Below are 17,500 nucleotides of genomic sequence, written 5' to 3'. Positions count from 1 at the left end.
AAGGCAAAGGTAGATCTTTACGGGATTTGATCTCAGAGTGTAAGGGAACATAGCTAAATACCACAACGCATATTTTCCAATGGTCAACAGATTCTACCGCCTTGGGCAGAAGGTCACATATTTTGGCGAGAAGAATCAATTGGTACAGTAGATACCAGTTCATTATTGGTAGGGTGTAGTTCCCATTACATAATGGTAATCTAAATGACAACAGGCGCGTGGATCCACATATTCGGCAGGAGAGTACAGTCGGGTCTAAAGGCCTTCAGTATAATACGGGTGCTAAATTTATCAACCCTGAAAAGGTAGATAATAAGGCAATGTCCCACCACTAGATTAATTTCATGGAAGCAACGAAGAAAAAATACAAGAGAAAAAAAAGACTACAGATTGTTAGACAGTAGTAGTAGTAGTAGTAGTAGTAGTAGTAGTAGTGTCGTTAGCAGTGTTTTGCTGATAGTTCTAGTGATTGTAGCGGTGGGGGACACGGTAGAGATATTGGTGCTGGATCTGATGGTAACCACTGTTTGTCGTTTATGTTGAAGTAGTGGTGATTTGACTTTAGAGTTTGTGGCGACAACTTACTATCCAATAGAAGTAAATGGATAGATCGATAGACAGACTGATAGATTAACAGATAGTCAGATTCTGCAACTTCGATCTGCATTGTTTGTTACATGTTAACTACTCAAATCTGGTAGCATAAGGCAACGGAAGGTTCTATAAGTATACACTATACAATAGATAACTAAAAAGATATTCGGTAGTTGTATGTTACTATAAATGTATAATTTATTTCATAACTAATGAATATAAATCTATAGTGACTGTGGTATATTTATATATAGCTAGTACTATGGAGCCATAGCAAACTGTCAAAGTTACCGACAAGCAATCAATCCATACGTTTCAGCGATAGTATAGATTAGGTGATATAAAAAAAGCTATAGTAGTTATGTGACACCGGTAGAGTGGATTACAGTAAAATACAAATAGCATAGCGCTGTAATATACATGGGATTACATTAATCCATAGACCATATCCATAAAATATAACTATGGTGTATAAATCAGAATGTGGCTATAGTATATGTCAGCTGGTTAGAAAGTCAGTTGAAAGTAAACATCTTTAAACTGATAACATCGATTTGATGGTGGCGGGGATTATACACTTGGCATTATACATTATAAAACACGTTTGACAGTCGAAACTTTATAGCATGTTTGCTTTATAGCATATGGTTCCGTAGTGTATATAACATGTAGCGACATGCAGTACAGTACTCTAATATATAACTTGAAACATAGAACGATATCATACTGCAGGTAACAAAGGGAGGGTTCCTTTGATGTATCTGATACAAAGCTGTTATAGTATACAGTTGTAAGTAAAGAACCATAGCATAACACTGATAAGGTAAAATCTGAGAGAAAAGCTGTGAAAGTATATCTCTGCAGCAAATAATTCAGGTTCGGTGGCTGATATAAATGCAATTGTAAATGCAAGTAAGAGGTCAGTCTGTTCAGGCTGAAGCTCTTTATCAAGGAAGAACAGAGTTTGTGTGCTACAGATGAAATGTGTCCAGAAGTAGTGGTTGAAGTAGTAGTATTACTTCTTCCGGCTACACTTCACTTTCAGCTCATGACTCCCATAACTTTTCCATGATTCCTTGTAAGTTCTGAATGACCTAACCTAAAACCAAAAATATTCCGGGTATTTTTCGCTAGTCTTTATTTCAGGAACTGTATCTAATACTTCTGACGTGTCTAATTTTTTTTTTTAACACAGTATGGTACAAACGGAAGTTTTGCTATTATTACTTGCTAGTTGAGCAACCACATAGATGCTTCTACAATAGTTCGATGTTATTCAGTTTTTGTAAGGGTTTTAAGCTGGTTGTAGAACTGTTGAACTAACATGGTTTTTATTGTAGTTAACTTTGAATCATTAATACTGTCGTCTAAACAATTATCTACCGTTGCTAACTTGAAATTAATTTCACCTGCATTGTTGTTATTATTTTTGACGTCATTACTAAAGTTAGTCTTTTTGTTGTTCATATTGTTATTGTCACTTTTTCTTGATGCAGTCGTTACAGTTGTTGTTGTTACCGCAGTAGTTGTCATAGCTGCTGCTACTGTTTTTGTTTGTAGTTGTTGTTGCTGTTGTTGTTTTTTCTACACCGTCCCAGATATGTTATTGTTGCTGCGATCGTAGAGAATTTTTGCATCAAATGTTGCCACTCCTGCAGTTGTACATTACCATTGTACATTGGAGTAAGAGATTATTGCTGAAATTAGTGCTGCACTCCAAGCAAGCAAGCAAGCAAGTGCATCTGTTGCTGGTGCTGGTGCTGCTGAAGATAGTGTCGATAAACAGCTGTGATATTGCTGTTGCTGCTGCTGTTGTTTGTGCAGCTAAAACGTTTGTGCCCATACTGCAACTGGTGTTAGCACTTGTGTAGTTGCTGCCTCTTTTATACAGTTGCAGCTCGTGCTGTTGCTGCAGTAGCTAAATAATTGCATGATTTCTGCAACAAGTATTGTTGTTGTTGGTGATGTCGCTAAAACAGCTGACTTATTGCAGTAACTGCTGATGCTGTTATTGCAGCTGTAGCCGAACGACTACATCACTATTGCACAGACGGTTGTTGCTGCTGTTGCTGTTGTATCTAAACAACTGCATAATTTGCTGCAACTGGTATGTGTTTGATGCTGATGTTGATGAAATAGTTTTTTGCGTTTTTTTTTCTGTTTTTCCCGTTTATTAATTAAATATTAATTCAAATTAATTATAATTGTAATTACATATTTCGTTCAAATCGTTCTTGTGTTCGCCGTCGCCGTTACCACCACCATTGCATCCGCCGCCTCCACTGTCTTCGCAAGAGAGTTATTTGCCCTTCCTGCATCCCGCCTTGCCTCCCGTCTATCCCATCATCACCATCAATAATTCTTGCTATTCGACAGTCAGGAGCTCGTCGGAGCTGGTGACAAACATCTGGAGTGACCCACCACTGCCATTAAACTGCCCGAAACATAACTTGGTGCTCGCGTTGTCCAAAGGGAATCATTATAATCATTATATTAATAACAATAACAATAACAACAATAATAACAGTAAAAATATTAATAATGATTATAAGAAAAACAGTAATAATAAATAATAACAATAGTAGTAATATTAATAATTATTATAATTATAAGTATATTAACTAGTATTGTTGTAATTTTTCTAATGAAAAGAATACATCAAGCTTTTAGCTTGGCATATTTCTTCATTATAATTGTGTAATATACGTATGAATGCATGCATATTATGCATATGTAAACATACATATATATATATATACACGCATTTGTATAAACATACGTATATATATATTTATATATATATATATATATATATACATAAATGTTTACATAGTCATACATCCACACATTCGTAAATATATATATATATATATATATATGTAGTCTTCTAAATTCCAAGTGTCCTGGATTACATGCGGCTCTGCTCCGACTTCAAACAGTCATTTCTTGTCTGTGTTCTTGTTATTGGTTTATCACAAATATTTTCCTTCGTGGTATTTTGGAATCGCCAGCGTGCTTTGTGTATGTGAAGGTATGTGTGCATGGGTGTATGGGCGTATAGGTTTATATATATATATATATATGACAACGTGTTTGTGGATGTGGGTGTGGTTGTGGGTGTGTGAGTACTAATTATATGTATGTAATATATGTTTATGTGTGTATGTGTGTGTATGTCTATATATACATGCATACAAACATATATACGTACATAAACGTGAATGTACATATACATGCATATGTATGTATGTATGTATGTTTATATATATATATATATATATATATATATATATATATCTGTGTGTGTGTATGTATAGATATAAATGTATGTTTAGTTACATATTCCTAATTTTCTCTACTTGACATGCATGTTAATATGCATATTCATGTGTATGTACCTATATATGTCTGTATGTAAGTATATTTCTGTGAATGGGTACAGTAGTATATTTGAATGTAAGTTTGTAATATTATATATGAATGTGTGCATGTGAGTCTTGCATATATATATATATACTTTTTACCTCACGCCGAGGCCCCTTCCACTCGTTTCAGATATGGATCTATCGCCATTTTGTTGTTTACTTTCCCGCTTACTAACTTGTTTTCTAGCTTGGTTCACTGTTTCGTCGTTCATATTTCTCTTCAGCATTTCTTTGTTAGAATATAAAAGATGTAGGGCACTCGGTTTAATTTTGGCTTATTAAAATTTTTTTTACCATTCTCTGTCTTTATTCCCATTTTTATTGTTGCTGTTATTGCTGTAGATCTTGTTTGGTTGTTTGTTTTCTTTTTTCCTTCTGCGATCTGATTTACATACTTTTCCTTTAAATTCTTCCATTCATATATATATATATATATATATATATATATATATATATATATATATATATATATATATATATATATATATATATATATATATATATATATATATATGTGTGTGTGTACATATATTTATTTAAAATTTCTGTTATTTATTTTGGCTTCGGTGATTTTTCTCATTTTTAAAAGAATTTATATGTAAAAGTTAGGACACCTGGGAAAACGTTTCAAAGTTTTCTGTTGGTAAACCCGAGTAAAACGTGTATAGAAGTAAAGGGAGCCATAACAGTGTTAGTGAGGCGGGTGTGGTGTGAGAGGCTAGGTTAAATTGTGAAGTGTGCACCAATAGAGAGAGCCATAGCAGTGTTAGTGACAGGGGTTTTTTGTCGCGTGTGGCCGAGTTACATTGTGAGCTGTCACAGAAGCATATTTGTCCCTTGGCTGGTCTTGACTCACGCATGCACACATGGTAAATGTTCATCAAAATGTTTAGTTTTTCGGAACAGGTCCGGGTGTATGTCACCTTCCCTGCAAGTAAAAGAGATACACTTTAATAGTTATGGCGATGGCATGATAAATGTTGTCACCAAACAAGGAGAACACGAACAACAACAACAACGAGAACAACAACAGCAGAAGCAACAGCAACAGCAGCAGTATCAACAACAACAACAACAACAACAACAACAACAACAACAACAACAACAACAACAACAGCACCAATAATTATTACTACGAACTAGAAACCATGATGGAGTATAAAAATTGTAGGATTGTATGGGACTTCCCCGTGAAGACTGACCGTACTATTGAGGCAAGAAGTCCTGGTATGACTATATAGGACATAATAAACAGTGTAAGATCATAGACTTTGCTACACCATATGCTACACCGTATTCCAATCAAATTGACAAAATTAAGAAATATCAGGACACTGTCAGGGAGTTGTAGATATTGTGGAAGTCGAAGAATATAATTATTCAGTGAAACTTGCTACACTTATAACAACACCCAAACTGAAAGATATTGGAATTGGGACCATCACAAAAGTGCAATCCTCAGGGTTCTGCAAATATCATAAGAAAGATTCTTGAAATTTGAGAAACTTGTCATTAAGCACCAGGGTAACATTACCTGATAAATAAACTAGCATGTAATAAGTTAATAATAATAGTAATAATAATAATAATAATAATAATAATAATAATAATAATAATAATAATAATAATAATAATAATATTATAAAATAACCACCATAGGACTGCAAAAATACCTACTCCAGAAGCAAGGGAAACTAATACAAATAGCCACAAAACACGAGCAAAACAAAAAACTGTTTTCAGTATTTAAGGAAGCTGACAAATACAAACAAGAAATCAATCTACCTAACAAATACGAAGAAGAAGAAGAAGAAACAACAAAAGCTATAAAACAAATGAAATCCAAACTAAAACTAGAACAGCAACGGACCATGATAAAACGATGGCAAGAAAAGCCCCTACATGGTAAATACTGGGCTAAACTAAATGCGAAAGAAATAGACAGAGAAAAATCCCAGCAATGGCTGAGAAGCTCAGGACTCAAAGCAGAGACTGAAGGATCTTTAATTGCTGCACAAGACCAAAGCCTCCCCACCAGAAATTACCAAAAACACATAATGAAAAGAAATATAACAAGTAACTGTAGAATATGTGGAGATCGACAAGAAACAATAAATCATATTATCTCTGGCTGCCCAGTCCTGGCTAAGAAGGAATATATTCACAGACACGACAGAGCTGGGACCTATATACACTGGAAGCTATGCCAACATTATGGAATAGCAACAGAAAAAAGATGGTATAAACACACGCCAGAAAAGGTCACAGAAAACGAGAAAGCAACCATACTCTGGGATATGCCAATACACACAGATAGAGAAATTAAGGCAAATAGACCAGATATAGTTGTCAAAGATCATGAAGGAAAAAAATGCCTTCTAATTGATGTTTCAATACCAGCAGATGACAACGTTTCTCTAAAAGAAATGGAAAAACTTTCAAAATACAAAGACCTGGAAATAGAGATAACTCGAATGTGGAATCTAAAAACAGAAACAATTCCTATCATAGTAGGTGCCTTAGGTATAATAAAAAAATATTCAGACAAATACATAACAAAAACACCAGGACTTACAAATATATATAACATACAGAAAATTGCACTACTGGGTACTGCACACATTCTACGCAAAACACTTTCAATACAGTAAACATAAGAGCACCACAGCAAACCACAGCACATACCCAAGGCGCACAGAGCTGCGCTCGGTAGTGAAGTGAAAGCACGTTATAAAAATAAAACTACTGAATAATAATAATAATAATAATAATAATAATAATAATAGCAGTAAATGCCCGGATGCAGTACCAGGCAGTGGCTCTCATGGCTTCTGATCTTAATTGATTGGAAGTATTATCATGTGCATTGTTTTGTCTTGGTATAAAAAGATGGGCTACAGCAAATATTCTGCTTAATACCACAGATTTGCTTGTCAGTTGTTTGATCTTAACCAGTTGAGCGTGACACTTGTTGGCTGACGAGATGTGCATCTCTGATCATGAGCAGAAGTAGTCGGGGAGCATCATAGCCATGTGTTGAGAGGAATTCTTTGGGGTTTGAATAATTCACCTTTGGAAACATGGGTGTTTTGCTAAACATCCTTAAACAAACCTTAATTCAGGGACCTTTTGAGCGGGATGGGCTACTCGACCTGAAGAAAATTCTAACTGGGCCCCACCTTCGAGGTCATGCGCTGTTTATCTTGATATGAGATCACCATGTCGCGCACATATGGTTGTGATGCATGTGCCTGGTGTACCCTTATCAGACAGGTAGTCATGATGGGTATAATGGGCTTCATATATTTTACCCCAGTGTCATTTTGATGGCATGCACTGCTCTCTCACTCAACAACAACAATAATAATAATAATAATAATAATAATAATAATAATAATAATAATAATAATAATAATAATAATAATGGAATAATAATGGAATAGCAACAGAAAAAAGATGGTATAAACACACGCCAGAAAAGGTCACAGAAAACGAGAAAGCAACCATACTCTGGGATATGCCAATACACACAGATAGAGAAATTAAGGCAAATAGACCAGGTATAGTTGTCAAAGATCATGAAGGAAAAAAATGCCTTCTAATTGATGTTTCAATACCAGCAGATGACAACGTTTCTCTAAAAGAAATGGAAAAACTTTCAAAATACAAAGACCTGGAAATAGAGATAACTCGAATGTGGAATCTAAAAACAGAAACAATTCCTATCATAGTAGGTGCCTTAGGTATAATAAAAAAATATTCAGACAAATACATAACAAAAACACCAGGACTTACAAATATATATAACATACAGAAAATTGCACTACTGGGTACTGCACACATTCTACGCAAAACACTTTCAATACAGTAAACATAAGAGCACCACAGCAAACCACAGCACATACCCAAGGCGCACAGAGCTGCGCTCGGTAGTGAAGTGAAAGCACGTTATAAAAATAAAACTACTGAATAATAATAATAATAATAATAATCCTTTTTTCTATAGGTACAAGGCCTGAAATTTTGGGGGAGAGAACTAGTCGATTACATCTACCCCAGTGTTTCATTGGCACTTAATTTATCGACCCCGAAAAGATGAATGTATTGGTGTAAAAGATGGGCTACAGCAAATATTCTGCTCAATACCGCAGATTTGCTTGTCAGTTGCTTGACCTTAAACCACTTGAGCATGTCCGTTGGTGGCTGATGATATGTGCATCACTAATCACGAGCAGAGGTAGTGGTGGTGGTGGGGTATCATCGCCATGTGTCGAGTTGAATAATCCACCTCTGGAAACATAGGTGTTTCATTCAACATCCTTAAGCAATCCTTATCCAGGGACCTTTTGAGCAGGATGGTCTACGCAACCTCAAGAAAATTCTAACTGAGCCCTACCTGTAAGGTCATGCGCTGCTTATTTTGATATGAGATCATCCTGTCATGCACATATGGTTGTGTTGCATTTGCCTGGTATATCCTTATCAGACGGGTAGTCATGATGTGTATATTGGGCTTCGTATATTTGTATACCAGTATCACTTTGATGGCATGTGCTTCTCTCTCACTCAATGATGATAATAATAATAATAGTGATGATGATGATGATGATGATGACAGGTATGTTGGGCTTAAAAGATTTAAAATTTTGGCACAACACCAACAATTTCGGGGGAGCAGTTAAGTCGAGTACATCAACGCCAGTGTTCAAATGGTACTTCTTTCATCGATTCCCAAAAGAATGAAAGGTAAAATCAACCTTAGCGGAATTTGAACTCAGAACGTAAAGGCATAAGAAATATTGTTAAGCATTTAGCACGGCTTGCTAACGATCTTTCCAGCTTGCCGTATACGAAGTATTTTATTAAAACTCAATCTTTGGTGAGCTTTTAATCTCAAATTGTCTCCATTCAGTTTGTTGGCTTGCATTAAGATTCGTTAGCCTCCATTTCATTTGGGGAACAGATGGGTTTCTCTGGATAGAAAACTTCTTTTCCTGAATGACGGGCTCCTACGAGATAGATTCATCCCCTCAACGGTGAGCGCCTTTTTGTTAACTTCCCTCGTACTTTTTTGTTGCCTTTTGTTTTTTATTTCGTTAAAAGGAAGATATCCTTATTATTTTTTACCCTGAAATCTGACAACCCATTTCAGCCTATGTCGGTCAATGCGCTTAAGTGTATTCACCAATACTGCAGTGAAGTGGGACTTGCCGGAGGTAGTGCCATCTTAAAGTATGGACACACTAGGCAGTTGCCTAGGGACCTTTAGCTTCTCGGAGCCTCAAGAGTCTAGTAGCCCACTTCTCATCTATATATATGCTGTAGCTTGCTGTATCAGTAAGTAAATACTTCTGGGCCCAATATATTGATTTGTCCGGGAGCCTATGATGCTTCTAAAACAGTCTTGCCCAGTAAGTCTATCTTATGGACAAAATGCTTCTAGGTGTTTATCCTTCATAGTTCATGTTGAAAAGAACACTTGTAAACAAGGGAGTTTGGTAAGTATTCGTCGCACTTTCATTTGACCAAGCGCCAGTTTATATGCTGTTGCTATGGTTGTTGTTGGTTGTAAAGAGTAAAGACCCCTTTCGGACCATAGGATTGCACCTAGAAAGTTATCGAGGCACAAGTCCGGGCAAGGTCGTTTATGGAAGACCAGCAGTCCCCCATGCATATCAGCCTCCCCTCTCCACGCCACCGATGTTATCCAAAGAAAAGGCAAAGGCTGATATAGCTTAATACCAGTGACATCACAACATGAAATAAAATATTCTACTCAAGAATACAGCACAGAGCCCGGTCCAGGAATCGATCTCACTACCTCATGATTGTGAGCCCAAGGAAATATCATTATTTTTTCTCATTTTCTGCAATTTTTATAATTGTATATTTATTACCATTTATTTTAGATTTATTTGCTTTCATGCTGTTCGACATTATTCTTTAGAGGGGCGATGTCTGTGTTTGGATACTGTGTAAAAGCAAGAATGTTTTATTGTGTAACAGACAAAAATGAAATGAAATTATTTAAAAATCAACCTTCGTTGTTATACCTCTCCACAGAAACAGACTCCCAAACTGTGCAACAGAAAGTTCTATATTAAAGAACATATACCATCAAATTATTTTTTATGCGTCTGTAAAGCACGTATGTATAATAGCGTATGTATAATAGCGTATGTATAATAGCGTGCGCACACACATGATGTTATTGCACGAACTACGTCAGAAGGGAGTTAACCTACTTAGTTGATCTAAGGGAGATAACTTTGCCAATTTTGCAACTGCTATCATTAGAATGAAACCAGGGGAAATTAACGTCGTCTACTTTTGAAACCATACGCATCTGTAGCGAGTCTGAATAGTCATCCGAGTGAGTCAAAAACACTGTTGACTACGAGAAAGCACAGAGAGACGGCAATCATTTGTGAAGACAGAGAGATCACCATGTATGTATTATAAAGGGAGAGGGACAGCCATGAACTCACACAGGAGAACTTGAGAAAAATGGGGGAATTCCTGTAGAATTTCAAACTTGTAAAATGAGGATTGGAGGGGTGTTTTGTTTGTTGAAACAAAAATAAGAATGGTATGTGAAGGAAAGATGACTGTGTTGGGTGCTGCACGTCACGGTCAAGCTTTTGGCTTTCAGAAGTGTTGTTTTATCTCACTGTTTTTTTTTTTTTTTAATCATTATTGTCTCGTGTATCCACCGCTCAGGCTCCCCTCAATCATTCGTTTTTTCTCTCCTCTTCTCACTTCTATTAGGTTCAGGTATCGGTTCTGCACTGGCCGTAATATCCATTCCTTCTCCCTAGATTATCGTCTCACTGAAATTTTCTCTTCGCTCATGGTTTTCCTGCAGGTGTTGGCCTGCAATAATTTAAATAGAACATTAACACCATCAAGCTCACCAGTTTCAAAGCGCTTAAAAGTGTCATGGACACTGGCTATTTCTTTAGACATAGCAGGTTAAAAAATATCAAAACCAAAAGACAACTGGTATCTATGAGCTTGTGATCGTTCTTCTGTCACCTCACCTCGTTTTATTGTATGTTTAGGACCACATTGTGCAAAGTATCCATCAGGATCTTAAGAGGTAGACTTTGACCTCGGGGAAATTTGGTTGTTTTTTAAGAGGCTCTCTTATTGTATTGGTTTTGGCTGCAGTATTCTGCAACGTGGAAAGGTTTGTAGTTGGCTGGTCTTTTTAGAAAATGCGATCTAAAATATTTGTGTATAGGTTACATAATCAGATTTGTGATTTGTAGAGGTCAGTAACTGGTCTCCTGCTTAGATAGTAAAGCCAGTCTTTCAGGTTTTTTGTCATGGCTGTGTTACTGATGTATGAAATAAGATTTAGTAAACATAATTATATATATAAGAAGTTCGATTAGCAATTATATAGTTCTGAGTTCGGTCTCATTGCGCGGCCCTTCATTCAAGTGTCATTTACCATGACCTCAAATCAATCCGAGCCGTATAAAATTGGATAACGGAAGACTCTTCCGAATAGAGTGTATCAGATAAGCTCGTGATTCCTTCTATGTTCTTTATATCAGTTCTGAAAGACCAGACAAGTTCACAGACACAGACCTTTCTCCCTTGGCTATCTTTGAATAGAATGCTTTGTTTTTATGGTTTCATATAGAATTTTATTCTTCGATACTAAGTTCATCTAATAGAATAAGGATATAAAACGAGAAGAGAATTTTAAATGTGGCGTGAAAACCACACTTTAGATGTAATCATGGTTTTTGTCAACAAATGACATCACCTGAGAAGTAATTTAATGACAAGGATTGCAAGATCTACAGAATTCTAATTTCATACATTGCACACGAGGGATAATTATGGGAATATTCTGTAACGATTTAGTTTAAAAGTGAATAAAACTGTAAAGATACAAAAAGATCATATGTAATTTGTTCAACCATCGCATTAAAGGAATATTTTAGTGTGTTATTGTCTAATATTATTTCATATTACCAGTCACTATGAAAACACAGTTACCTCCCCATATAACAGCCGATGTTCCGAAAGCAATTCTTCGGAAGTTTGTGATAAGTGACTGTGATAACTTGGCTTATTTTTAATATTTTATTATTAGTAACAATTATTGTAACTGGCAGGCTTATGCTTATTTGAATCCCTGGTACATGGCATTTGGTCTCCCATTCTTAATGTGGCCGCACTAGTCACTGGAAAATTTTGTTGTAGAGTTAAAAATATAAAAGCGCGTCTTATACGTCGACAAATACGGTATTTACAAACATTTCGGGTATTCAATAAACAAAGTTTCGTTAATAATGGACTAAAGTGTGCCAAATATAAACTCAACTCAAGGTTTGTAAGTTCGGCGTTTATCAGCAATTTCTTTATGATTTAAAATATATTGATCGAATCCCATCATCCCTCACTAATATCCTAATTTCATATTGGTAACAATTCCTCAATTCAAACCACACGAACTCTCAAATGAGTTGTTGAAGTCTCACGTACGAAGTATAAAGTGCACGATCGGAACATGAAATCCCATTGGTACGTGCTACAAGGGACACTACTCTTACAAAACACGTTCTACAAATACACTTTCGACTCAATAACTGTATTACACAACTGTCAAAATACCATATTAAGGAATCATTTTAGTGTATATTTTGAAGTGATTTGACACAGCTAAAACATCTATGGTTGGACACTACAACGGCAAATGTAAGCTGCATGTAGCAGCTTACACGCAAGCAGAGGTCTTGTATGTACTGAGGACGAATGGTTCTCTGAAAATACTGGCTAATTCACCATTGCCCAACCTGAGGCAAATGAAATATGTTAGAAGAGGAAATTAAAAATTGTTAGTACCATTTACTGCATAAGCAAGGACATAGTATTAAAGAAAATACAGATAAGGTCAATTTCTAAATTCTTTGGTCTATATGGCTGATATATTTTTCCGATAAACCATTCCGCGTAAGTCTCTACAATGTGATGTATGAATACGTGCTGATTTACAAAGCGTTTATGTGGGGAATAGCGACGAGTGGGAATAAAAAGTGGAAATATTTCCAACACAAACAGCTACATTTTTATGTCTAGGTATATTTTAAAAGTTTTAGTTACGAAGGAGGGCAGTGCTGACAACTCTTTAGAGGACCACCAAGACTAGTAAGGTGGGTTGAGATTGAGGAAGTAAACCTTAAACCTGCCACCTAGTTCGAATGCTTACAAGAGAGTGGTGTCCACTAAAGGCACCCTAGGAGCCAAGTGATGGTATTAAACCGGGTGACAGCTTAGTACTACCACCCAAAATTCAAAGGTCAAGTATGACGCAATCTATTAAAGCCGTAGATAACTGAAATTTAATAATGAAGAAACTTGTTTGTATCTGTTAGGGCTTGTACTCAGAATTTATAGCCCTCATCGAATTCTTACACATGATAGATGGTTCTCTTGAAATAAGAAAAAAAATTACTCTCGAAAGGGACACGTTATGAATAGTAAAGAGACACCCACTAAATATAATTCCGAATGGGATCTTCACAGTAGATGTCATCCCTACAATTTAATCTTTACTTTAAAGAGCATTATTTCCAGAATGAAGAGCACTTTGACCATTACCTGGTGCCGGTTCTCTCACCCATTTTACACACATGCCTTTACACGATATCGTCTTCAACTGTGGATGGGTTTCATTAAATGGATCGGAGCACCAGTCATCTTTGTTCAAACAGTGATAGCAAGTGATCGGATCTCTAGAATCTGAAACGAAGGCAGAAAAAAAAAAACAACATTAATTTTAACGAAATATTTAGTTGGAAGTACAAATCAGAGACTTGTCTGCAACCGTACACACACACACACACACACACACACACACACACACACACACACACACACACACACACACACACATGAGAGGTGCTAAAAAGTTCCTGGCTTTGGCTAAAAGAAAATACAGAATTTTCTTATTTTATTCTTTTATTCAATATATTGGTCTCTCAAATTCACACACTTATTGCAGCGGCCATAAGGTTTTTCTAAGCCCTGTAAAAGAAATCGGAAGGGTGGACTTCGAATTAGGCCTTTCGTGATACCCTTGAAGCCAGGAACTTTTCAACACCCCACGTATATCTATCTATCTATCTATCTATCTATCTATTTAGAGGACCACCAAGGCTAGTAAGGTGGGTTGAGATTGAGGAAGTAAACCTTAAACCTGCCACCTAGTTCGAATGCTTACAAGAGAGTGGTGTCCACTAAAGGCACCCTAGGAGCCAAGTGATGGTATTAAACCGGGTGACAGCTTAGTACTATCTATCTACACACACACACACACACACACACACACACACACACACACGCACACGAACACACGCACATACATAATATGTATGTATGTATATGTGTATATATATATATATATATATATATATATATATATATATATATATATATATACATATTTATTTATATATATTGTATATCTATACATATAAATTTGACATGGGCGATTCTTTCTTGTCTTGGGATTCACGGTCAAACGGTTAGGTGGAATTGCGCGATAAAATGACAGAGATGTTTAGAATGATCCGGTGGTGATGCTGGGCTTTGTATTTTTTTCATAGCTCCCATGGCTAGCGAGATAATCTACTATAATAATACTCTTGTGTTTATGAATGAGAAAGGAAGGGGTGATAGATGAATAAGGAAAGAAGGGGTGATGTCATACTTGATAGCAGGATGATGAAAATTGTACGCTGAAAAAATAAATCAAACAGCGTTTCAACTCTGTGTGAATATATGTGTGTGTATGTAAAACGGGGTATGTGAATGTGTGTGCGTGTGTATGTGTTTGTCTGTGTGTGCGTGTGGGCGCAATGGAAGTGGAATGGTTATTCTTTGTTCGCTTAGTATTTGGGTTTATGTTTTGATTTGTTTGAATCTTAGTTGTTTTATTTTGTTGGTCAGTTATTTTTAGCGTTTTGACAGAAAAAAAGTAATTCTAAAATTATTTTTTAACGTAAGCGTGCCCAAACAAGTCGCATGCTTACACAGAGCAGGTTTTACAGCCACATCATCCAAACAGACTGAGTGAAACCGGGCTTAGCTGCTAGTATATATATATATATATATATATATATATATATATATATATATATATATATATATATATATATATATATATATATATATATATATATATATATATATATATATATATCGCAGAATAATGCTAATAATATAGCCTGAAGTGTAGGTGGGTAGCCACCTACACTTTTCTCTGCAAAATAGGGGTAGTTTATCCTGTTCAGGCTATATTATTAGCATTATTCTGCGATTGAGAATTTAAAATCACTTCTTTAACTTTCTAAAAGACATCTCAACGCTTCTAAAAGCAAACTTCGTTTGTTTATTTACGTTTGTCGTAATTTGAATTTAACACACACACACACACACACACACACACACACACACACACACACACATATATATATATATATATATATATATATATGTTGTTGTACTTGGGGATGGTCATATTGCCAGTTTAGCCAATAAAAACACACGCACTGTATATTTGGTGTTAATTTTTTTTTTTTTTTTTCAGCTTTATATTACATTAATCTTAATCTTAATCTTATTTCGGCCAGAGTTCTTTCGTCACACTTCTGTGACCTCATCAGTGGTCCTTTGTTTCCTTCTTTCTTATGTGTATCTCACCTTGCTAACTATCAGCCATACAAAATGGCTGATAGTTAGCAAGGTGAGATACACATAAGAAAGAAGGAAACAAAGGACCACTGATGAGGTCACAGAAGTGTGACGAAAGAACTCTGGCCGAAATAAGATTAAGATTAAGATTAATGTAATATAAAGCTGAAAAAAAAAAAAAAAAATTAACACCAAATATACAGTGCGTGTGTTTTTATTGGCTAAACTGGCAATATGACCATCCCCAAGTACAACAACATCTGTTTCAACACACGATTTCACATAAAAAATCTTGCAAAACATATATATATATATATATATATATATATATATATATATATATATATATATACACATTTATATATACACATATACATACATACATACATACATATATATACACACACATACGTGGAAAACAACATCTATTTTTATTCCTAGAATTTTAAGATTTCCTCTTTGTTTCCAATACCCCTCATAGCGTTACCGTTATTTCGTTTAGGTCAAAATAACATCAAGCAATTTCTGTATTGGTGATGTGAGTTCGCCATCAAATGACGTCAACGCAGCCCTTGATGACGTCAAAAACTGTGCAAAGCCACTTATGACTAAGTGACACAAATGAGACTGGCTACTCTAGCGAAACATCAGCAAAGGTTATGGTATTAATGATGGTGGTGGTGTCATTGGTGGTGTTGATATTGATGGTGGTTGTCGTATTGGGATTGGCGATGCTGGTCGTTGTAGTGCAGCTGAGGTGGCTTTGGTATCTGCTGAGGGGAGTGTTGATTGTAGTGATGGTCGTGGCTAGGTATTAGCATTAATGTTGGTGGTAGTCGTATTTGGAGTTGATACATACATACATGCATACATGCATACGAACAAACGTACGTACATACATACATACATACATACATACACACGTACGTACGTGCTTACATACATAATACATACATACATGCATACACACATACATATATATACATACGTACGTACGTACAAACATCAGGGGTTGTAGTGGTCATATCAGTACTGGTAGGGAAATTAGTGGAATCGGTGAGATTAGTTAAATGACGATAACAACACCAACAGCATGGTTATGAGTGTGTATGTGTGTTTGTATGTGTGTGTGTGTGCACGTATGTAGGTATGGGTGTGTATTGATACTGTTATCGGAATATCGAGTGTTATCGATAGCGAATGTAAGTAGCATCCCTTTATCGTAGTGCTGACAACTGCAGCAGCTATAATACAAGCATACATACACATATACATATGCAGTCACCACATATAATGTGAAACAATTCCCTGGGTACGATATATATATATATATATATATAATTCTTTTATTCTTTTACTTGTTTCAGTCATTTGACGGCGGCCATGCTGGAGCACCACATTTAGTCGAGCAAATCGACCCCAGAGCTTATTCTTTGTAAGCTTAGTACTTATTCTATCGGCCTCTCTGGCCGAACCGCTAAGTTACGGGGACATAAACACACCAGCATCGGTTGTCAAGCGATGTTGGGGGGACAAACACATACATACAAACATATACACAGTGTGTGTATATGCGAGTAAAAATAAATACAAAAAAAGGGGTTTTGTATGATTGTGTATAGAGGAATATATTATTTTGTTTAAACGAGTTCCAACACTGTCTGTTTTTTATGTTTTATTTATATTCCTGCAAAACCAATGTGGGATATAGAATATGGAATATACAATATATAATATATAATATAATATACAATATATAATATAAAATA

At 35.7% G+C, this 17,500-nt stretch overlaps 1 protein-coding gene across 1 annotated transcript in view; it reads right to left on the bottom strand.

Annotated features, from left to right (window-relative positions):
* Positions 1-4,570: 4,570 nt before the first annotated feature.
* Positions 4,571-17,500, bottom strand: part of LOC149135006 (UPAR/Ly6 domain-containing protein qvr-like) — a 176,330-nt gene continuing 163,400 nt past the window's right edge. The window contains exons 2-3 of the mRNA XM_089353733.1: positions 13,638-13,778; positions 4,571-4,947 (exon numbers count right to left, since the gene is read on the bottom strand). Of these exons, the coding sequence (XP_089209859.1) occupies positions 4,625-4,947; positions 13,638-13,778 (464 nt within the window). The 3' untranslated portion in view covers positions 4,571-4,624. The remainder of the gene's footprint in view (positions 4,948-13,637; positions 13,779-17,500) is intronic.

Source organism: Octopus bimaculoides, chromosome 6, assembly GCF_046866305.1.
Source record: "Octopus bimaculoides isolate indiv1 chromosome 6, ASM4686630v1, whole genome shotgun sequence".
In the NCBI taxonomy this organism is placed as follows: domain Eukaryota; kingdom Metazoa; phylum Mollusca; class Cephalopoda; order Octopoda; family Octopodidae; genus Octopus; species Octopus bimaculoides.
The sequence above is the reverse complement of the archived record's forward strand: the minus strand, read 5'-3'. Positions and strand labels throughout refer to the sequence as shown.